Source organism: Propithecus coquereli, unplaced genomic scaffold (genome assembly GCF_000956105.1).
Source record: "Propithecus coquereli isolate 6110/MARCELLA unplaced genomic scaffold, Pcoq_1.0 Scaffold90, whole genome shotgun sequence".
NCBI lineage: Eukaryota > Metazoa > Chordata > Mammalia > Primates > Indriidae > Propithecus > Propithecus coquereli.
The window spans coordinates 5,479,655-5,504,992 of record NW_012155285.1 but is presented as its reverse complement, the minus strand read 5'-3'; the positions used below and the strand labels follow the sequence as shown (position 1 = coordinate 5,504,992).

The 25,338-nt window shown below is 32.7% G+C and overlaps 1 protein-coding gene across 1 annotated transcript in view; it reads right to left on the bottom strand.

Moving 5' to 3' along the window:
- Positions 1-25,338, bottom strand: part of SUPT3H (suppressor of Ty 3 homolog (S. cerevisiae)) — a 499,577-nt gene that overhangs the window by 172,971 nt on the left and 301,268 nt on the right. The window contains exons 4-6 of the mRNA XM_012664653.1: positions 20,337-20,423; positions 16,547-16,637; positions 6,356-6,495 (exon numbers count right to left, since the gene is read on the bottom strand). Of these exons, the coding sequence (XP_012520107.1) occupies positions 6,356-6,495; positions 16,547-16,637; positions 20,337-20,423 (318 nt within the window). The remainder of the gene's footprint in view (positions 1-6,355; positions 6,496-16,546; positions 16,638-20,336; positions 20,424-25,338) is intronic.

The following is a 25,338-nucleotide window of genomic DNA, read 5'->3' as shown; positions in this document are numbered from 1 at the left end:
TAATATCTGGTAATATAAATTGAACTCCGTCCTCTACTCTCTTAAATGAAAATTTCTTGGCTATACTAATACTAATCTTTTTATAATTTCAGGTTAAGTCTAATATCATTTTATAAGGTTTCTTTAAAAAAAAATCTTACTGAGATGATTGTTGAAATTACATTAAGATAATACATTAATTATGGAAACAGAGACATTTCCAATATTCAGTCTTTGTATACAAGAACATACTGTTTCTTCATTTATATACTCCTCATATACATTATTAAATATTACTTACATATTTATTTTCTTACATTTCTTATTAATACAAAGTTTATCTCCAAATAATTTTTTTTGGTATTGTTTTGATTGAGATTATCTTTCTCCACAATTTTACTTATTGACTATTACTGAATTATAGAGAAAGCTACTAATTTTTATCAGTATCTACCTGAATTAATGAAGACTTTTGTTGGCTTTAATAGTTTCTGGATTGATTCTCCAGGATTACCTAAATTAAAAAATTATGTTATCTGTACATAATGATAATTTTTGTCTCCTACAAATAGCTATGCTTTTTATTGCACTGGCTAGTGTTCCCCAACTCTGGCAAATAAAAGTGGTAACAATGGGCATTCTATTAACAGAATTTAATGGAACTCAGTATTTTTAAAACTATAATGATGCCTGTTCATTTGAGTGAGACATTCTTTATCATAATACGGGGGTACTTTTCTATTTCTAGTTTATTGAGAATTTCTAAAAAGTCTAGGAAGTGAATTTTGTCAAAAGTCTTTTTATCACCTATTAAAACTATCATATGGTTATATTCCTTTAACCTAGTTATTTGGTATATAATAGTAATATGTTTTCTAATACTGAAGCATATTTGAATTCATGAAAAACATCCTATTCAGTTGTGGTACATTCTTCATTATATATACTTCCAAATTAAAATTGCTAATATGTTAAGATTTATGCATCTATATTCATAAGTGCCATTTTGATACTTTTCTTACTTCTGAGCTCTAAAGTTATGCTAGCTTTTTAAAATTTAAGGAGAAGTTCTCCTTTTGTTCTATGCTCTGAGATGGTCTGGATAGCAATTAATTGATAATTAATTGTTTTATGAATGTTTAAAAGAGCTCTCCCATAAACTGGTTTGGATTCAGAAACTTTTGAGGACATAATTCTTTTAAAACTTTTAGCATTTCTTCCAAAGTTATTTATTTATTCAGGGTTAGTACTTCCTGTTGAGTAAAATTAATCATTTATGTTTTATTAGAAAACCATCCATTCCATCAAGATTTACAAATATAGTAGTACAAAATTATAAGAGAATTGATTTCTCTAGGCTATGGCTATATCCTCATTGTTAATTTTTAATATCTATCTTTTCTTTTGTTTTCCTTATTCAGAGCTGTTACAGATTCATTCTACCATTTTGTTCTCATTTTTGTAAAGAATTTTGTAAGTTGACAGATTCAATTATTTATTTTCTCTTTATTTCTGCTTTTATCTTTATATTTTCATTTTTCCTGTTTTCTCTTTCTATTGTAAAATTTCTAACTTTTAGCTGAATGTTTATTTTCATTTTTTCCAATTTAATAATAAAAAGTTTAAAAGAGAAAAAGTTGCTTCTCATTTTTAAAAAAACTTTGTCCATACTTGTTGAATTTTACACGAACTGTTCTCAGTCCTGTTATTATCTAAACAGTCTGTGATAGCAGTGTCTAATTTATTCGTTTTTGGTTCATTAGTTGCCTCTATGATTTTTTTTCCTTTTTGAGTCAGGGTTTTATTTATTTAATTTCTGTTATTACTTTCTAGGTTTGTTTGTTTTCCACTCTGGTAAGGTAATATGCCCTATAAATTTTTGTATTTTTGGAATTTGTTGACTGTGAGTGTGTGTATGTGAGTGAGAGAAAGAGACAGACAGACAGACACACTCCTCATGAACAGATGAACAATGGTGTTCTGTAATAGTTTTCAATTAAAAATTTACCTATTGGGTACAATGTGCACTATTCTCATGACAGGTACACTGAAAGCTCTGACTTCAGTATCATAAAATTCATCTATGTAACAAGAACACTTGCACCCCCTAACATTTTGAAATGAAAATTATTTTACAAATCTTAAAAAAACAGTGAAACACTTTCATTGATGATATGCAAAGCCAATACATAAAATCAAATAAGTGCTGGCTGAAGAGGTGTTGAGGTAGGTGGAGGCTAGAGTCCCACCAAACCTCTCCCACCTTCCCTGAAGAGCCCCATGGTATCCTTGGAGTTACCTGGATAAGATTTTAAAACTGCTGCTCGTTTATAAAATGTTATATATGCATCTAGTAGATAAACTTAGGTATTTATTAAAATATTTTTTTCCCTAAATCAATCTATTAAGGATTGAGAATGGTGTGCTCTAGTTTCCACAATAAATGCATTTCTATGACCTCTCCATGCACTACCAGAAGCTTTTGCTTATTATGTTTCAATCCTCTGGAATTTGATGATTAACAATTTTGTATCTACTATATCTTCATTATAGGCAGTATCTTTTAGTAACAGAATTAGTGTCTTTATTCCATTTAAAGCTTTTCTCCTTCAATTCTCTTTCCTCTGAAAGTAATATTGTTACCACTAGCATTTGGATTTGTGTCATATACCTCTGATTGTTTTTACTTTTAGCTTTTAAAAAATCTAGTAAAATTACATTTCTATTCCTATATAGTATATGTATCTATGGGCATAGTGTATGTATATATGTAAATATTATGCATATATAAATGTATATGCAAGTTTAAATGCATATACATATTTATATAAACTATATATATATCTGTATATATATATGTATAAACTATATATATATCTTTCTAGTATATAATTCTTCATTTCTTAATCTCATATACATTGAAATTTTTAACTTTTTTCTGAGTCTCTGTTTTTAACTTAATCTTTTAAACTTTTTTGGTATTTATAAATGTTTGTCTTACTAGGATTAGCCTTTTTTCTTTTATGTTAAATCTTATCTAAGATATTTTTGGACTCCTAGTTTTATAGGCATTTTATTTTTCCTTTCCTTTATAATTAAAAAAAATCATGATAGGTAGAAATGGGGATAGTAGAAAGACAATTCAAAAATAAAAGAAGATGGACAACTTGTATAGCCATCCACTTTACTACTTTTTCAATGAGTCTTGCAGTCTACTTACCTCCAAAAACTATCCCCAGAACTCAAAATCTGCAGGGATCATAACCATGTTATACTTGAGGCACAACTGAATGACACACCTGACTTCTCTTACCATTCAGCCTTTATAAGAAACTCTGTGTTAAGATCCATGGCTAGTTCAAGTTAAGCAAATTCAGATGGCTAGCAGGGATCTTATCCAATTTAAAGTTAATAAAAAAATTTTTTAAGCTGCCTTAAATTTTATGTATACCATTCTGCTTTCTCTCTAGATTCCAGTATTAATAAGCCTTTTAGTTAAAAGCCCAAGATAAACAGTCACTAGGGATTGTCTGCATCCCAATCTGTTTAAAAGCTGCTCTCTCTGGTAAGTTCGAATCCTTGCTCTCTTGTTTACTTTTACCAATTTGAGGATTAGTCTGAAGGTAGAGTTCCCCCAACTTTTTAAGCATCCATTGTTTACATCCTCTTGCAAACTTAGCAGCTTATTAGACCGAATAGTTTACTTGATTAATGATAAACATGAGCTTCTCAGGTTCCTCCACAAGTAGAGCTGTGGTCTTAGGCAGAGCTCTTCTGTGAATGACCACAATTCCTCCCTGTTAAGAAAACCCGAAGCTATTTGCAGCTTTTAGTGACCATGTCTTGGCCTTTGGTTGACACACACCACAATTTATTAATTAGAATTCAAAAACTTGGAATGAAAAGAACATCACTGACACTAAAACACAAGTGACTCATTTTGGGATGGAGGTAGATGGGGATGAGGGGTCCCTTAAGGCAAGTTGTATTTTTATGTATTATTATGCTTATCATTTCCTTGTTTCTCTTTTCCAGTCCCTCGAATACACTAAAATAACTCTAAACACTATTAATCTCTATTTGATAATTCAGAAGTATCTTCAGAGATCATGATCATGGATCTCTACTATAGGTATACCCAAGTGTTACAAACTGGTGCTGGAGAAAAATAAATAGGGTAGGAATTAGTTAACTGTCATGATGACAGATTAGCAAGACAAAATAGATGTAAAAATTCAGACATTTTTCATATTTCAAAATTACATAATACTTATTAGTAATGAAGTAAATTATGAGTGAAACATAAAGCCAAGCACACATACATCAGCTAAAAAACGGAAGAAGTGCTTTTTGTATGCTTGCTCAATGTTTTGACCTAGGATCCCAAGTGAATTTTTATGTCTATAAAGAAAGAAAGAAAACTAAAATTAAGCTTTGTTGGTAGGTCTATACCACTTTCATGCATTCTAGGGGAGAAGGTAGTAAACAAAGTTTCTGCAACCATAAGTGATGCTTAAAAGAAAATTAAATCACAGAATGATGCCAGAACTGATTATTCCACTGCACTTTAAAAGCAAGAGATTGCAGTCTGTGAGTCCAGAGTGGTTTCATATGGAATGCCACAGTTGTGGTTTACTCTTGAAACTATAACCTGTCAAATTAGAAGCAGGCAAGGCCTATTCTCTTAACGGTTCCACTTTCTACTGTCCACAGTTATGTCTGCAAGTTCAGCATTTTTTATTCAGTTAAACTCTGTCTTCTGGATAATAGAATATCAAAACTATTCTTTGTTATCTTGGTTAGATAAAGTTTTAGTTATGACATAAGATTTAAAGAAGCTGCCAATCTCAGATTTATTATATAGATGAAGCTTTCATTGTCAACTATTTTTATCAACTATTGATATTTTATTATCCTGGTTACCACTATGTAGTATAACTACAGGGAAGCGGTATAGACTGCATAAGTGCACAAGCATTTTCTACCGTGCATTTCCAGATATTTTATTGACTTTAGTACCTTACTGACTCATCGTTTTTCCAGGCCTACAGTAGCCTGCTATTATGAGCTTAGTGTTAAAAATGCTCCATTTCTTCTCTTCTCCTTGATTGTGGAATGCCCTTCCAGGCAGCAGGTTTGGTTAGCTGAGATTTTCCCATAAAAATTAAAAGGTTACTTGTTCAATTGTACTAATGTTTTACGTAGAGTCCTTCCTTAATGAACCTTTCTTAATGCTCATTTTTATAATATAAAAATATTTAAAAAATAAAGCATAAATAGTATTTGCTTTCTGTATAAGGCAACATAAGTGAAACCATGCCACTAAACAATCATATCCTGTTTAGGCCATAATGACATCAGAAATATATGTTTATCATCTGCTTTGGACAACTTAGCATGTTTTTGGCCCAAGGCAAAATTGAACTAAAACCATTTGCAGTTGCCCCAAACCAAGATAACCACACATTTCTAAGGTAATTGATACCTAAAAGAACATTGCATTTAGATCACAGTTCATGATCTAAGCATACTAAATCTTTAAAGAAGGTTGTTAAAGTTAATAAAGCATGTATGTCTATTGGACTTCCTCCAAAATTTAACATGAAATAATTATATTTTTAGCATGCATAGAGACTATGATAGAGTAGGCACTTAGTACAATCTTTTGGAATTCTGGAATTACCTCTCTTCCCCAATTTAAAGAGTAAAACGAACTATAAGAATACTGCCTTGGAAGGCACTCAAATGAAATAAATCATTACTCTTATTTTTTCCTGAAGCATTCAAAGAAACAATATTTTTATGTATAGATAGCTAAGGTAAATAGAAGACATACAATTTTCATATTCATTGTTAAAACATATCCAGGAAATCCAAATACATATCACTAACTTTGTATTACTGTGATACAAAGAGTGTAATTGCCCTGGATACTACCTTAGCTAATAAGTCCAACCATACAGCCTGCAACTATAGCCTGAAAAAATATAACTCTTCATGCTATATGCCAACACAAAAGCAATAACAATTACCTTTGTCTACAAAGATAACTAGATGATTTGGAACAAAAAATAAGTAAATAATTATAAATTAGCTTTTATAGAATAAAATAAAACCAGTATATGTCATATCCAGAGTAGGGAAACTCAGCCATTTTCAAAGGAGGAAATAGAGAAACAGAAAACCGAAGAGGTTTCCAAAAGTCAACCTAAAGACAGCTGACTCCCGTCTCCAGGGCTTACTCCTCTGCCGTCAGACATAAAATCACTGATTTAGGAATTTCAGACAACATTTCAAGAATACAAAAATAAAACCAAATAGCATAGGCATTGCAATGGTTGTTCTATTTCTGTAAAAATGGAAGAATGTACAATACCTCCATTCTTTCTTGTTTAACTTCATCAATTTCGTCATCTTCAAACATTGCCAAAAGTTCTCCTGTCTGGTCAACAGAGTTGAGAAAGTCTTGAGCAAACTTTTGTCTTTTGTTCGCATTACTGCTGCCAGTCAATTTGTCTTCATGAGGATAAGGGAAGGAAAAAAGAAGTGTTGTCAATAGGTTTACATCAGCTCTAATCAGTACACATATTAAATACTGCATGTGAAATTCAGAATTGGAATTCTCTCAAAATAATCTTTAAAAGAATTCTTGCACCCGGAATAAAAGTATTAAGTCATGCAGAATTAAATCATTTATTCATATCACAAATTAGACTGAGAGAATAAAACCAAATTATCAATTACCAAAGTAAGTGTGAAAAGGCTGATTGAAATCCTTTATAAAAAGGAGGTATGCACCAGGCATAGTGGCACATGCCTGCGCTCCTAGTACTTCAGGAGGCTGAGGTGGGGGGATCACTTGAGGCCAGGAGCCTGAGACCAACCGATCTGAGCAAAATAGCAAGACCCTGTCTCTACAAAAAATAGAAAAATTCGCCAGGCATGGTGGTGCGTGCCTGTAGTCCTAGCTACTTAGGAGGCTGAGGTGGGAGGATCACTTAAGCCTGGGAGTTTAAGGTTGCTGTTAGCTATGATGATGCCACTGCACTCTAGTCCAGGCAACCAGGCAACAAGGTGAGATCCTATTTCAAAAAAAAAAAAGAAGGGAAGGGAAGGGAAGGGAAAGGTAGGGAGGGGAGGGGAGGGGAGGGAAGAGAAAAAAGGGTATACTTTCATATCTGGAAAAAGAATACTGTTATATAGTATTTATAATAGATCTGAAATGAAATGACAATAGAAAAAAACGATGAGTAAGGATATAGTAGGCAAATACAAGCAAAGAAAGCAGAACTGGTAACATTAACGTTAGAAAATATAGTTCAAGACCAAAAGCACTAAGTAAGGGTAACATATTATCTAATAAAAGGAAGATTAATAGGCAAAAACTGTTATGCATCAATGATAAAACAAAAATGAATAACACAAAGGAAAACTTAGAAAGCACAATCATTGTAAAATATCTGAATGTATTTATTTCAAAATTTGACAAGTTAAGGCTATAGAAAAGAGTTTTAAAAGCGTATCTATAAGCACTTTAATACCTACACAGATAGTAAGAATCTATACTGCTCTCTTAGGTCCACAGATCATTTTTCTTCATTTCTGTCATTTTCTTTTAAAATTTTATTTTAAGAAGTTTTTATAAATATCTATAAATATAATTAAAATGCATTAAAGTGATATCTTATATACTGGTTTCTGCTTGATTGCTTGATATTCTGTTAATATTCTACAAATAATATACAGGTAAAGGGAGATGGGGTGAAGTAAAAATGTTTCAAAGGTCTGCTGGTGGGGAATGGAGAGAAGGAAAATGAAAATGATCGCCCATCTTCTTCCCTTTTATGTTGTCAGCCAACCTCCAACTCAAGATGTAACTCGTATTAATCACCCAATATGCATCATCCATATATTTCTCCATGCTTATATATCCAATCATAAATAATCTAGAAATTAATAAAAAGAGAAACATTTCTTATTAAATATCATAGCTATATCTAAGTTCTCAGAAGTAAATTTTTAGCTTAAATGCCTTTGTATTTAAAAAGGAAAGACTAAAAATAGGTTAGCTAAGAGTCCAACTTAAGAAACTATAAAAAATAAAAGACCAAAAAACAAAAGGTAGAAAGAGGGAATTAATAACAATAAGTTCTGAAATTAATAAACCAGAAAAAATTAAAAGGATAAATGAAAGCAAATACTGCTTCTTTGAAAAGAACAATAAAACAGACTATGGCAAGGCTGATTAAGAAAATAAATAAAAACAAACAGAAATAAGTAAGTCACATAAAGATTGAGACATGGAATGAAAAGTAAAGAGAATATCACATAAAATGCTATGGCAATACATTTGAAACCTAAAATGATCTTACCCTTTTTCTTTTCAGAAATAAAATTATCATTACAATTATTTAAAAGCAAAACATAACTTTGAGAAAGTAACTGCAAAAAGTCAGGAAGGAATGTAAATATTGCAATAGGTAATCAATATAGCAAAATACATAAAAATATCAGTGTGAATTAGGGAGTAAGGAAGAACTACATTATTTTTTATGTGACTAATTACATGCTCTTATATCAAATAAAGAGGATCCAAACATTGTCAAATGGAACTACTGATTAACAGCTATATAATACGCTTAATAAGTGTATCTACTATAATTATATTAGAATAAATATTTAGAATGAAAAATGTGTTTTCTATTAGAAAAAATGGTTTAAAAACTATAATTATGTGTCTGTTAATTTATATCATGTCTTTTTGGCCTCTAATAATATGAAAATAAACTTTAAGTCACTCATTGTCTAAGTGATATATTGTTAATGATATATAACTTTAATGATACATTGTTAATGAGGTATTACAATATACTTTTTGGGCAGAGTATAGACATAGATTTTCTTATAACAGCTAAGGTTTTAAAAACTCAAGATACTGAGAAAGTCAGCAGTTAATGTAATCAATGGTGAAGGTCTGACCAAAGGGGTAGGGTTTTAAATGATTTCCCATTTCAATCCTCCCCTCTCCCAGCTCTAGGCAACCACTACGTCACATTCTGTCTCTGTAGATCTGCCTATTCTAGACATTTAATATAAACAGAATAAAATATGTGGTCTTTGTGACTGGTTTATTTCACTTAATGTTTTCCAGGTTCATCCATGTTTTAGAAAATATCAATATTTAATTCTTTTTATTGCCAAATAATATTCCTTTATATGAATATTCCATACTTATCTGTTCATCAATTGACAGACATTTGGGCTGTTTCTACTTTTCTGTATTATGACTAATGCTGCTATTAATATTCACATACAAATTCTTGTGTGGATATATATTTTCATTTCTTTTCATTCTACTTCATTAGGAATGGAATTGCTATTTCACTTGTTAAATCTATGTTTAATCGTTTGAGGACCATACAAAATGCTTTCTGAAATCCTGCACCATTTTATACTCCCACTAACCAATGTAAGAGGGTTCCAACTCTCCACATGCTCAACAGCATTTGTTATTATCTTTTTTATCACAACCATCCTAGTGAGTGTGAAGTACTATATCACTGTGGATTTGATTTGCCTTTCTCTGATGGCCAATGACATTGAGCACTGTTTCCAGTGTCTATTGGCCATTTGTAAATCTTATTTGGAGAAATGTTTATTCATATCCTTTGCCCAATTTTAAATTGGGCTATTTGTCTTTTTAGTGTTGCGTTGTAAGAATTCTTTATATATTCTACACTTAAGTATCTTATTAGATATATGATACGCAAAATTTTCTAACATTCTGTGAGTTGTCTTTTCAATTTCCTGATGGTTATTTTTGAAGCACAAAAGTTTTAAAATTGATCAAGTCCAGCTTACCTATTTTTTTCTTTAGCTGTTTATGTCTTTGTTGTCATGTTCAGAATGCTTTGTCTCACTCAAGGTCATAAACATTTGCTCTCATATTTCTTTCTAAGAATTTTATGGTTTGAGCTCTCACATTTAGGTCTATGATCCATATGGAGTTAACTTTTGTGTATTGTGTTATGAAGGGGCCCAAATTCTTTCTTTTGTATGTGGCCATCCAATTGTCCCAGCACCAACTGTCGAAGTGGTATTCTGTCCCCCTTGAATTGTTTTGAAACCCTTGTCAAAATCATTTGACTCTAAATATGAAGGCTTAATTTTTAAACTCTTAACTCCATTCCATTCCATTGACCAATATGTCTATCCTTATGCCAATACTACTCTGTCTTAATTACTGGCTTTATAGTACATTTATTGTTTTTTGTTTTTTTTTTTAACTTTTAGAGACAGGGTCTTGCTTTGTCTATAGTAAGTTCTGAAATCAATAAGCATGAATCCTCCAACTTTGTTCTTTGTCAAAATTGTTTTGGCTAATTTGAATCCTTTACGACCTAGAATATGGGTAATTTTCCATGCCAGAATGTGGCATTTCCATATGAATGGCAGAATCAGCCTGCTCATTTCTACAAAAAAGCAGGTGGAGTCTGTAGATCAAGTTGGGGAGTACTATCATTTTAAAAATATTAACTGTTCCAATCTATGAACACAGGATGTCTTTCCATTTCCATCTAGAACTTCTTTCCTTTAAAAATACTTCGTAGTTTTCAGTGTACAAGTCTTGCAGGTCTTCGTTTAGTTTTATTTCGAAATATTTTATTCTTTTTGATGTTATTGTAAATGGAATTGTTTTCTTAATTTCATTTTTGGATTGTTCATAGCTAGTGGATAGAAATACTTTTGATTTTTGTATATCTATCTTGTATCCTGCAAACAAGCTGAACTCATCTATTAGTTGTGATAGTTTTTAGTAGATCTCAGAATTTTTTACATACAAGCTCTGGCCGGGAGCGGTGGCTCCCGTCTGTAATCCTAGCACTCTGGGAGGCTGAGGCAGGAGGATTGTTGAGGTCAGGAGTTTTGAGACCAGCCTGAGCCCTGAACAAGAGTGAGACCCTGTCTCTACTAAAAGAAAAAAAAAAGAAAGAAAAAAAAATTAGCCAAATGTGGTGCTGCCTGGTTGCTGTGAGCTAGGCTGATGCCATGGCACTCTAGCTTGGGCAACAGAGAAAGACTCTGTCTCCAAAAAAAAAAACATAAAGAATTTTTTATATACAGATCATATTATCTGCAGAGATCGTTTTACTTCTCTTTTCTAATCTGGATGCCCTTTGTTTCTTTCTCTGTCTAAGAACCCTGGCTAAAACCACCAGTACAATGCTGCATATAAGTTGCACAAGTGGACATCCTTGTCTTGTTCCTAATCTTGGAGGGGTGGGGATTGGAAAGCAATCAGTCTTTCACCATTAGGTATAACGTTAGCTCTGAGTTTTTCATAGATATCTGTCTTAGTTCAGTCTGTTATAATAAACACACTACAGATTGAGTGTTTAAACAACAAACATTTATTTTTCACAGTTCTGGAGGCTAGAAAGTCTAAGATCAAGGTGCCAGCAGCCCCACTGTCTGGTGAAAGCCTGCTGCCTGGTTTGCAGATAACTGTGATCTTGTTGTATATCCTTGCCTGGTGGAGAGCAGAGATAGAGGAAGCAAGCTTTCTTTTGTTTCTTCTTAAAAGGGGACTAATCCCATTCATAAGGGCTCCACCCTTATGATCTAATTACCTCCCCAAAGTCCCACCTCCAAATACCATCACATTGGGAATTAGGCTTCAACATATGAATTTGGGGGGGACACAAACATTCATTCCATGCAATGGCTTTTATCGATTTAAGGCATTTCCCTTCTCTTCCTAGTTTGTTGAATGTTTCTCTCAAGAAATACTTTGGGGTTTTTGTTACATGCTTTTTCTACATTTATTGAGATGATCGTGTAGTTTTTGTACTTTATTCTGTTAATTTGATGCATTACATGAATTGTTTTCTAAGTTTAAACCAACCTTCCATTCCTATGATAAATTCCATTTGGTCACGTTTTATAATTCTTTTTATATGTTGCTGGATTTGTTTTACTAGTATTGCAACTATATTAAAAAAGATAATAGTCTATAGTTTTCTTTTCTAGTTATATCTGTACCTGGTTTTCCTATCAGGTTAATACTGGCCTTGTAGAATAAGTTGGGAAAGAAGTGGTATTTTCTTCTTTAAACATTTGGCAGAATTCAACAGTAAAGTTACCTGTGACTAGGTTTTTCTTTGTGGGAATTTCTTAAACCTACTAATTTAAACTCTTTACTTGTTATTGCTTTATTCAGATTTTCTATTTCTTCTTGATTCAGTTTTAGTATTCTGTCTTTATAATAGAGCAAGTATATATTTATAGAGTTTGTTATATTAATAATCTTATTTACCATTTCTGGTTAATTTCATTTCTTTCTGTAATTTGAGTTACCATCATGTGTCATTTTGTAACTCTAATACAGCCTTATTACCACCCACCTAATTTGTGTTATTACTGTCAAATATGTTATATTTCTAAATGATACAGACCCAACATTACAATTTTATATATATGTATTGTTTTATACAGTTGCTTTTCAATTAGTTAAAAGAAAGACAAAGAAATATTCATTTATACTGTCTTTCATATTTATGTAACTAATTATATGTATAGGTGTGTATATTCAAATTACTATCTGGTAAAATTTGCTTTTAGCCTGAGAAACTTCCTCTACTATTTCTTATATGGGTCTGATAGCAAGGAATTTTTCCCATTTTTGTTTATCTGGGCGTATCTTTATTTTACCTTCATTTTTTAAGATAGTTTTGCTGGACAGAAGATTCTTGGTGAACAGTTTTTTTCTTTCAGCGCTTTGAATATGTCATCCCACTGCATTCTGATCTTTATTGTTGATGAGAAGTCAGTTGCTGATATTCTTGGGGCTCCCTTGTTTGTGATGAGGTGTTTTTATCTGGTGGCGTTCATAATTTTCCTTTGTCTTTCAATATTTTTACTACAATGTGTCTTAGTGTGAATTTCTTTGTGTTTAACCTAACTGGAGGATTTAGATCTTAACTGACACGCTGGGATGTGCAGACTAATAATTTTCATCAAATTTGGTAAGTTTCAAGTAATTATTTCTTTGAGTATTTTTTCTGCTCCTTTCTTCTTTCTTTTGATACTCTCATGTATATGTTGACGCACTCAATGGTACTCCATACTTCTCTGAAGCCCTGTTAATTTTTCTTCATTTATTTTTCACTTTGTCCTTCAGATTGCATAATCTTTAATGATGTCTTCAAGTTCACTGATTCTTTCTTCTGCCAGTTCAAAACTATTGTTGAGCTCCTCTTCTGAATTTTTAAATTTCAGTCATTGTATTTTTGAATTCCATAATTTTTGTTTCTTTTTTATAAATGTTCTATTTATTGATACTCTTTATTTGTGAGACACTGTTATACCTTCCTTTTATTTTTTAAATATGGTTTTCTTTAGCTATCTGAATATATTTATAATAGCTGCTTTGAAGTTTTTGTCTGCTAAGTCCAACATCTGGGCCCCAAAAAAGCAGTTTCTATTGTCTGCTTTTTTTTTTTCCTTTTTATGGATCACACTTATATGTTACTTGGCGTGTCTAATATTTTGTTATTGTTCTTGAAAATTGACATTTTAGATAATAAATTGTAGCCACTCCAGATAATTCCCTTTCCTCCCTGGAGCTTATTTGGTTAGTGACTTGGCAGGACTAGTACAACGAAGTCTCTTTCCTTACAGAGTGGAGCCTTGCGTATGCAAACAGCTTCCTCCGTAAACAGGAATGACTGTGGTTATTTAGTCAGGCTGTCTTTGTTACTTTCCCTGATTTCATCATTTAAGTTTCTGGCTCTTCCTACTCTTTTGGTATCACACACAGATACTAGCCTCCACTAATTGCTAGCTGTTTGAGCCACTGCTTTTATGTTTTGTTTTTTGGGTTTTTGTTTGTTTTTTGTTTTGTTTTGTTTTGTTTTTGACACAGGCTCTCACTCTGTTGCCCCAGCTACAGTGCAGTGGTGTCATCATAGCTCACTGCAACGTCAGACTCCTGGACTCAAGCAATCCTCTTCTTACCTCAGCTTCACAAGTAGCTGGGACTACAGGTGCGTGCCACCACGTCTGGCTAATTTTTTCTATTTTAAGTAGAGACAGGTCTCCCTCTTGCTCAGGCTGGTCAAGAACTTCTGACCTCAAGTGATCCTCCCATCTTGGCCTCCCAGAGTGCTAGGATTACAGGCATGAGCCACTGCTCCCAGCCTTGGAAAACAGTTCTTCAGATTAATTTAAATGTTTCTTTTTATGGAGCATAAAGAACATGGACTTACAACAAAACACACCTGGATTCCAGTCAACCCAGTTCTCTGCTTTCTCTATGTGTAACTTTGAGAGTTGGTTTTCTCATTTATAAGAGAAATACCACTTAATATGTGAAGTTCTTATGAGAGTTCAATACAATATGTGAAAAGCACTTGACACGTGTCTGCCACTGAATAAATGATAGCAGTTAGTGGTAAGACTAATCAGTTGTGCTAACACCATCGTATCACTCTGATGCCCTCCCATTTATTTCAGATTTTTCCTATTTATTTTCATTTATATGTTCTACTTTTATGTGTCTTATAAAATGCACGCTAAAACTTTTAAAAAACTGTTGATATAAATTATAAGGTAAAACACTTAGGTAAAGTACACCTAATCCTGAGGTGGCACTTCTGGAATTGACTGTATGAGGAACATGGCAGACTCTCTTCCCAGTAAAACATGTTGAACTAGTGAAAGTTTTAAAAAATAATCACTTAAAGTTTCTAGAAATTGTCCTAAGCACATACAGCAAGTGGAGATACATGTATTTAAGAAAACCTATTAAATCTTGTTAAGAACAGTGACTCTATTGCATTCAAACCATGACCTGCTCCCGTGATCCCTCTCCACCCCTCCTACTCTGCCACCTTAGCCCAGTATGACAGAAGCTCCATTCTGTATGAGTCTAGCAGAGAACACTGGGCTCCTGCTCCTCCAGCTCTCAGTCTTGGGCAATAATTTTACCCCAAGAGGGACAAGAAGGTTGGTATCTCTCATCTTCTCCAGCTCCATTTTGCAGAAGCTCTTTTCTAGGCAGGCACAGGTGAGGTGGCCGTGGCTCCCTTCTTTCACTCATCCTCTACTCACAGGGGTGAAAGCTCTACCTCAGACATGGCAGGCTGAGAATACTGGGCCCTGATTTTCACCACCCTAGCTCACTCATAGGGAGGGAAGTTCCACACAAGCATGGACAAGCCTAGAAGACTAGGGACTACTGTCCCTTCCCTGCTCCCCACTCTTAGATCCAGAGAAGTCTTTCTAGGAGAAGCTGATTGCTGCTCCAACAGCCAGCTCCAATATAATTCAGCTCAGAGAGAGGCAGGCCTTAAGAATAGAGAGCTCTGTAGCTTTCCTAAGGAGACTGACTACTTAGAGCATGTGGAAGTTCATACCATAGGGCACTGTAAAATAAAATAACAATGGAGACCCTAGTGCCAAACAATTAAGGGAAGGCTCCCTACTCTAGCAGTAAGCAAAGCAGTACCTCAGCTAGCTAGAAGTTAAACAGAGAACAAGGGAAATAGACAGCTAAGAAGATTGCTATGAGCCAGACTGATGCCCTGAGACTCTGTCTCAAAAATAAATAAATAAATAAAAAGAATTATTTTGGGGGAAAAAAAACCAAACTATTTTCCAGAAAATAAATTCTAGGCAAATTACAGAAATATTAAATAGGTAACATTGTATAATACATTAGATCAGAAATACACATTTTCTTTTGGCAAGGTTATTTCACTTGATTTGCTGATAGTAAATGAAAGTAACTAGTTCTCTTTCAGAGTTTGTTGACTCTAGTTTTCTGGAATGTTCCTTAATCCAATAGAGTTTATTTAGTTTCTTAATTTATAAATGTATTGATTAGCAATGGATGCCACTATACAATGACTGTGATCAATACAAAACATGAGTTATTTTTAAAAACACAACATATTTATTTTGATTCAATAAGTATTATTTCATACTTATTTTTAGCTTAGCTGTTTGATTTTGCAATATTAATGTTTTTCTAAATGTTCTAAAATGGAGAATTGAGTTGACAGATCAGGTAAGAAAAATTTTCAATTCTGTGTTATGTTTTTCATTAGTCAAACAGTACGGAAATAACACGCCAGAATGAGGTGACTTAACATCATAAAAAACATATCGGATACCTTTTACGATAAGTTAACAAAAACCCATGTGTCAATTTGAAAGGCATATAATAGTTCTCGCTCCCCAAATCCACCACAGAAAAATTATGCTTGCTAAAATCAATTATATTATGAATCAAAACAATTTTTTTACTCTCATGATAGTCTGATGTAAAGCAATAAACATCATTAAAGAACTGAAATACCAGATTCCTATGAAGTCACATATATAGAAAATATCAAGATTAAATTACCAAATAAATATTAATATATTTGGATAATTTCCAGACTATATCATTTTTTAAAAGTACATATATTCTATTCTGATGGGAATATCTACATTGACACTGCATAAATGTGTAACCCATCATATGTGTCATAACCTATTGTTTTTAGTTTACTGTTTTGGTTACCTTCTAGAAGATCATCTTCATCTATGCCTTTGATAATCTTTGATTTGTAGTCTCGGATAAACATGTATTTTAGCAATCTTCTAAGTTTTTTCTATTAAAAATACAAAATAAGTAATAAGAAAATATATACACATATTCACTTTACTTATTAAAGACTACTGTGATAATTAACTTTAAGAAACTTGTACCCCAGAATCATTGGGGAAAATGTAGTAATCCTTAGTATAAAACTATGAAATAAAAATGCAGTCATCATGTTAAATATAAGAGCTAAAACACAAGTATTTTTTAAAGTGCTTTTTCATTTACAAATATCCAGATGCTCCAGAATCACAATACAGTCATGCATCTTTTAATGATAGGGATATATTCTGAGAAATGCATCATTAGGCAATTTGTCATTGTGCAAACATCATAGAGTATACTTACACAAACCTAGAAGGTATAGCCTACTACACACCTAGGCTATATCGTATATAGCATACTGCTTCTAGGCTATAAACCTGTATAGCATGTTACTGACCTGAATATTGTAGGCAGTTGTAACACAATGGTAAGTATTTGTGTATTGAAACATATCTAAACATAGAAAAGGTACAGCAAAAATACAGTATAGAAGATAAAAAATGGTATACCTAGGGCACTTACCATGAATGCAACTTGCAGGACTCCAAGTTGCTCTGGGGGAGTTAGTAAGTGAGTGGTGAGTGAATGTGAATGCCTAGGACATTACTGTATACTACTGTGCACTTTATAAACATTGTACACTAAGGCTACATTAAATTTATAAAAAAAATAATTTCTTCAAGAATAAATTTACCTTGGCTTACTGTAACTTTTCAACAAACTTTCAAAACATTTTTTAACTTTTTTGCAATAATACTTAGCTTAAAACACAAACATCTTCTACAGCTGTACACAAATATTTTCTTTCTTTATATCCTTATTTTATAAACTTTTTTTGTTTTTAAATTTTTTTAAAACTTTTTTGTTAAAAACTATGACACAAACACATGCATTAGCCTAGGCCTACATAGGGTCAGGATCACCAATATTACTGCCTTCAACTTTCATATCTTGTCCCACTGGACGGTCCTCAGGGGCAATAACATACATGGAAGTGTCACCTATGATAACAATGCCTTTCTTGGAATACCTCCTGAAGGATCTGCCTGAGGCTATTTTACCATTAACTTATTTTTTTTGTTGTTGTTAATAATTAGAAAGAGTACACTCTAAAATAACAATAAAAAATGGTATAATACATATATTAGTAACATAGTCATTTATTATTTTTATCGAGTATTATGAACTATACATAATTATATGTATTAGACTTTTATATGACTAGGAGCACAGTATTTGTTTACACCAGCATCAACACAAATATGTGAGTAACGATTGCATTACATCATTATAATGGCTATGACATCACTAGGCGATGGAAATTTTTCAGCTCTGTTATAATCTTATGGGACCACCAGTGCATATGTGGTCCATCGTTGGCCAAAATGTCATTATGTAGTACATAACTGTAATTGCTGTTTTGTCATATAAAAAGTTTTAAATTTTCTTTTGAGATTGTGATAAATATCACACTTCCCATACCAAGAGTTTGTAACAACTGCTTTAAAAAGCCAAGCAATATCCTTTTTATTGTTTTTTATTCTCTGACAATCTTTTTATTAGAAGAGTTGGTTTATGTGTTACATTTATGGAAAACATCTATAATCTGAGAAACATACTTTTAAGAAATTCAAAGCTGATGAATGATAGTTAGGTCTCAGTGATGGTCTTCTTTAAATTTATTAGACCACAAAACTGCTTAACTTTAAAAGTGACTGATAATAATTTTTGCTTGTTATGTGCATATACTTAGAATGCATTATCACTGGTACCAGGTTTAAGATTTCTAACAATAGCTGAAACACATTGCATTTCATAAAGCTCTTTACATGCGTATCATCTGATGTTTTCAATAGCCCTGAGACTATAATCTAAATATAATCACCTCCTTTTTATGTATGGGGAAACTGAGGTAAAAAATAGTCTTACCACTAAGGCTCAGCAGGGCCAGAAGTAGAATATAACTTTTGAACTTCAGTTTTTTCATTTGCAAAGAAAAGTAATACCTACGTTGCATCAAGCTGCTTAGTGCAATACGTAAAATGTAAGCAGCAGTCAACTGTTTGATTACAAACTGGAATTATTAAGAGAAAAAAATACAACTATATATAGGTTTTTTGCTACCATCCTTTCCTCTCTGCTCTGATTCCATTCTGTACTTTAATTTCATTTTGCCTCATATTTTACCTATGTAAGCTACTTTAAATTTTTTTTGGAGCATGCCAGTATATAAATGAAATTATCATTTTGAAGAGAAAGATGAGAAAACTGGGAACTATCATATCACAGCTACGTTCTTGGTTGGTAAAAAGATTCTGGTTAAGAGTCTGTCTGAACAGTAGAAGAGCACTGTTAAATGGTGTATGTTCCTGAAGTTTTAATATGATTTAAAATTTTGATTTCCCCAAAAGGGCAGGCAAAAGTGTCAGTGTGAGCCATTTTATGTGCTAACCTCTTTACTTCCGTCAGTGAAAAAGAAATTGACAAGATATTCTGTAAAGTACTAAGGCTAACCCTGTTGTTCCCCAGCTGGCTTCAAAACGCATCTTTGCACAAGGTCCTCATTTCTGCCAACAGCATTTCAAGGCTCCTTCCTCACAGCACCACTGCTGTGTAGTACTTGATGCCTATTTCTCCTTAGTCCTCCAAGCATAATGAAGTCACCAAATCCTACAAATTCTTACTCTTCATTATCTCTCTGAATTCTTTCATCCTATTCATTTCCACAGCTACCATACTAACCATAATTTGCCCTAATTACTGAACCAGCATCCTGGTTAGTTTCTTTGCATTTGTTCCCTTCTACATACGATTGTGTGTGCCTCACCCTAGGCGGAAACCTCCACTTGAACAAATCCTACAGCCTCTCCAGCTGCTCACACACTCCTGAAATTCCGAGTGTCTTAAAATGCTTCTTCAACTAAATCATACAGATTTCCTAAACCAGATCATAAGCTTATTGACAGTAAAGACATTTCATTTCTCTTCCTTTTTATATTCTTCATATAAGAATTGATTAACTGAAACATATAAAATATTACAGAATATTTTTAACTGACTACCTATGGTAAAATAATTACGACAAAGTTGGACACACAAATATCAGCTTAAATATTAATACCAGAGTTCAAAGAGTAAGAAAGAAAGATCTTCATAAAAAAATAGAAATGGTATATATTTATGCTATTAGAAAATCCACCTTGATTGGTTTGCTTTTTTCTATAAGCTAGTGTCACAGAGTAAACTTTGTATTTCAGGTTTAAAAGATTACTCTATGAAAGTCTACAATTATGATAATATTAATCTATAAAATGAGAAGAAAAATAAATAGGCTATTCAGTTATATCTCATTTATGACAACAAAACACAGAGTCAATATTTAGTGAATATTTATAGCAATGAAAATGTCTAAATAGACATTTAAGGATAAATGAGGATTAGCTGTTAGCACAGTTTTACATAAGTGTCTTTGCCCATGCAAAAATAAATACCAATTCTCTGGTAGTGAACCCATTTTGTTGTGCAAACAAACTATGGAGACTTAAACATCAGTTCAACAGTTTCCAACTTGAAAGCAATATAACAAGGATATATAGTTTCCACATGTAAGTTCAATAAAGCACAAGGCCTGGCATTGTAATACAATGAAATTGTTTTATATTACCTTATCTTTGCGCATCAAAAACAGAAGATCTTCAGCAGAGATTACCCTTGCTCCCCGAAGCTGAGAAATTTCAGCAGCTTGCTGTAACTGACAATGAAGGAAATATAAGAATTTTTCTCAATAATATAAATTAAATATAGTAGAGTAATGATGTCTTCAGAGTGATAAATATACTAAGAGTTAAAAACCTTTGGGAATAATCCAGCAATCACATTACTACTTTTAAAAGCAAAATATCTTATAAGATATAAAAATGCAATTAAATTAACTTATGAACCCACCCGTAACTGATACAATAAACAGAAATCCTTGATTTCTTTCATGCAAAAGAAAAATCATGCATAGCTTCCAGAAATGCACTAATGCACCTGAAAATAATTTTATGAAATTTTATCCTTCATACTCATCTGAGCAATGGTTTCACTCAGTATCACTAGCTGAATAAATATATTATTAATCTGAGCTCCCATGCTGTTATGATTTGAAATAGGCCCATTCAGAACTTTAAAAGATCAACAAAAACAGTAGCTGTTTCTAATATCCAAAAGAAAAAAAATACTTTTCGTTTTGGCAAGTCTTCAGTGGGTGAAGGATTCAGTCCATAAATCATAATACTAGACTGCATTAATTTCTTTCCGTACTATTAATAATCACATGCACACAAAAAGTTAACTGTATCTGGAATGCACAACACAAAACATACTGCATGAAAAGTTACATTCCCCCTAAAATGTTCATCTGGGCCCTTATATCTACAAAGTTGAGAATTTCAGAAGTCTGAGAAATACAATCTTACTTGAAAATGACCTGGAAAATCAAAGAATGTGAAAAATGATAGTTCTACTTTTTTGGCACAGGCAAACTCAGTTTCTTATTTTGATTAGTTGGAAAGAACATAAAATACATCCATCTGAAAAAAATAAAGATGCTGGAGAAAACACTACAAAATGTGCCTATAACTTCTTCCAAATTTGATCAAACCATGCTGATTGCACAAACCAATTCTACCCAATATGAAATATTATAAAAATATTTACATATAAAAGCTGTTCCTGAATATATCCTTCTTTGAAAAGAATAAATCTAACACATGTTCTTGAGAACTAATCTTTAAAAAGTGACACACTGTTATCTTAACAATTATATGAAATCATATAGTTCATTTGTGCTAAAGAAATTCTGCTTGAATGTTTAAGTGATTTTGCTAAATAAGCTTCAAACCTTTTCTGAATACACAGACTACAAAATAGACTATAAACTCCCTATGTGTCAGCTTTACCACTGAATTTCCTGGATACTGGTGGTTGGTATATAAACATAATCCTACCTAAATATAGAAATTTAAATTTAACTGTGAACCATTTAAAAAGAATTCTTGGGGGGTGGGGGGAGAAGGTTTTTAAAAAGATGATGTATCTACCCAGAAAGAAACTAACAGTTTTCAGCAGGCATGAACATGTTTTTCTAAAAATTTAAAGAGTGTCAGGAAATATATGTACACATGAAAACATTTCTATCACAGTCTAAAATACATGCAAACAGTGTGGAGAACATGGGCTACATATCCATCTGTCTGGATACATACAGAAAACAAGGAGATGGCACAGTCAAGTAACTTTATTTTGTTAAATGAAGAATGGTGATGATTTGAAAACCAAAAAACACTATACAGATATAAGTAATTTTACTCAGGTTAAGAAAGGATCAGGAGAAATACATATCCCTAAATAGGTTTACCAATTAATCAACCATTTATCCACACTACATATAAATAATCTGTATTTCTAACATTCTCCGAAATGTCAGTTTATAAACACATTAAGAAAAAAAATGGAAATGGAAAATAAAGGCACAGAGAAGTTCGACATTTTAATCACTTGTTTTTTCAAAACAAGTACATTACTATTATAAAGATCTGGAATTTATGTCCTGGTTATGTTTGTCATATTTAGCAGGAAAATTTTATCTTAGGTTTTCATCTACTCGATTTTCTACTTTTCTCTCAACTAATAAGAGTATCATTCCTAGTACTAGCGTTGTTAGCACTCTCTAGTATGCCTTGTTCTCCGCCCAGTTGGTATGTCGCTGGGACTCAAAGTATCAGTATGTTACCTCACCAAGGCCTGCCTATCCCTAATGTGTCCCAAGCTCCAAAATTACCTCTCTCAAATTCTTACTTCCTTATCTCTGCCAAAGGAGAAGAGCAATCTTATTAGCTAATTATAGTAACTCATACTCAAGTATGTACACTTGTTTCACATCCTGAAAATACCGTAGTTTTCATCCATGTTTGGTTGAAAAATATCTGCTTACGTATAAGTGCATCTGTGCAGTTCAAGCCCGTGTTAAGGGTCAACTGTATTAGCCGTTGGTTTACTTTTCCTAAAAATTTTTAGCCTATGTCCACCTGAAAGAATAACGAATTTCCTCTTTAACAACACAAACTTAAAAAATAGATTAGCAATTTGGCAGTCCAGTTCCACAGGGTGCTGAGCTCAAGACTGGTGCACTTAATGTGAAAACTAATACCAGAACCAGGAAACCAATAAAACAAATGTTCCTAAAACTTTCAGTGTTAATGGCAACTCAGTTATAGCATTTCTATTTTTCTGATTATTATTATTTCTATTCTCCAAAGTAAACTAAATATTATACTTGTGACAACTGTTTAATAGTAAAAAAAATTTCCTCTAACATATTAACATTCATCACTTTTTCATTATAAATATTTTATGAAACTTTATTTGGAGCTTGAGCATGAAAAGGTACACTATTACATGTCATCTCAAATGTCACATCTTTGACCCCACAAATATCTTATTTTCTCATTGCTATCAATGACAAATTCAAATTCAATTTTTTCTTCTTCTTACATTTTTACTAACTTCTATTGATTCTGCTATTTCTTTTAATCTCAGGGCTTTGAATGTGCTGTCTACTTCCATAATATTTATCCTAATCCAGGTATTTGGGGATTTTTATCCTTCTAAATTTCAATGTCTCCAAATTGTCATGAGTTCTAGATTTAACTGCTAAAATGATCTCCCCTCATATATAATGTCCAAATTTTTGTTCCAAGAACTATGACAATTCCCTATTATCAAACTTCAATATGGTCTTTAAAGCCCAACTGATTCACAGATTTTTCCCTACACTTGCATTCTTATTACATTTCTTGTTTTCTCTCATATAATTCTACATATAACTTCCAATAATTTTGTTTCCTTATGCCTTTGTATACTTATGATGATTAACTTTATGTGCCCACTTGACTGGGCCATGGGGTGTGCAGACATTTGGTCATACATTATTCCATGTATGTCTGTGAGGGTGTTTCTGGATAAGGTTAATATTAGACTGAGTAAAGCACCTTGTCTCCCCCTAATGTGGGCGGGGCCTCATCCAATCTACTTGAGGACCTGAATAGATGAGAATAGAATAGAAAAAGCTGAATAAGAGGGAACAACTTTTGCCTAAACGCATAACTGGGGACATGGATCTTTTCTGGCCTCTGGTCTCAGATAGAAACATCAGCTTTTCTTGTGTCTTGAGGCTGCTGATTTTCAGACTAGAACTACACATCTACACATTTGCTCTCTTGGGTCTCCAGCTTGTCAAGTGAAGATCTTGGAATTTCTCAGCCTCTATAACTGTGTGAATAATTTCCATATAATACATCTCTTACACACACACATACACACACATGCGCGCATGCACACACACACTCTCTTATATATACACACACATACTGTTGGCTCTATTTCTCTGCAGAACCCTAACATAGTACTATATTCAAATTATGAGAAATTCTTGATTCTTTATAGGATGCAGCACTTTACTCTTTACTCTTTAAAATGTCTTCAAAATAATTTTCTCAAAGAAATAATATCTATGATTATTTTCACACAACAGTGTTTATCACCTAACCTAGCCATGGAACTTAAACACTCAGTTTACAGTATCTTAATTGTACTTGTTATCAAGTTTCTTCTTTATCTGCCTCAACTAGTTTCCTAACATTCCTGCCTCGCAACTTCCTTTTGAATAATATACTTCTAGGTCCAGGACCACTTATCCCAAACGGATAGTTTATAAATATTTGTTAAATGTTGGCAATCCATTTTCTCCTCCACCATTTTGTTTTTCCATCTGTACTATAAAATGAATTGAGCTAGATGAAGTCTATCACCCCTGTATTTGGCTGGGGCCCACATAAATTCAGTACAACATTTCTCTGAAGTTCCAAAAGGTTTTAAATGTACAACAGAATTAAGGTGACGATTCTACAATTATTAAGATATTGAAAGTGTTTTAACATCACTTCTGTTGTAGCTCTTTGGGTTTTGTCCAAGTCCTGGATTTTTCCCTTTTGAGGACAAATAGTAAATAGTAAAAGGCAGGAGTTGTGATCATGAAGAGGCAGAATCTTAGGTGAGGTTGTTACCTAGCCTAAAATTATTAATTTTTCTGTTTTTCTATCCATAAGTCTATCTATTAACATACACTATTTATCAGGCCAGATAACCTAGAGGTTAGGCTATGAAAGGACACCTCTGCTTGCAACCATACTTTCCAGCCACAGATAACCTCAAAGATCCTCTCTAAATCCTACATGTTATGACTGAAAGAACTTGGAGTTAGGAAACTCTAGTTCTAGTTTTACCACTTAAGTAACTGCATAACCTTTGATAAATCAAATCACTTCTCTAAATTTGTAAGTTTGTTTCCATTTTATTTGAAATGGGTAATGAATGACTTCAGTGACTAGTAGGAGAATTAATAATTTTAGTAGTAGTAATAGCTACCATATATGGGGTCCCTAATTTTTATCAGGCACTGTGGTATGTGCTTTATAAGTATTCAATTTTAATTTTTAAAATTTTTATGTAAGTTAAAATGCACATATTAAATTAGTGCAACCTCTGTGGAAAAGAATTTGGAGATACCTCAGAGAGCTAAAAATAGAAATACCATTCGATCCAGCAATAGCACTATTAGGCAT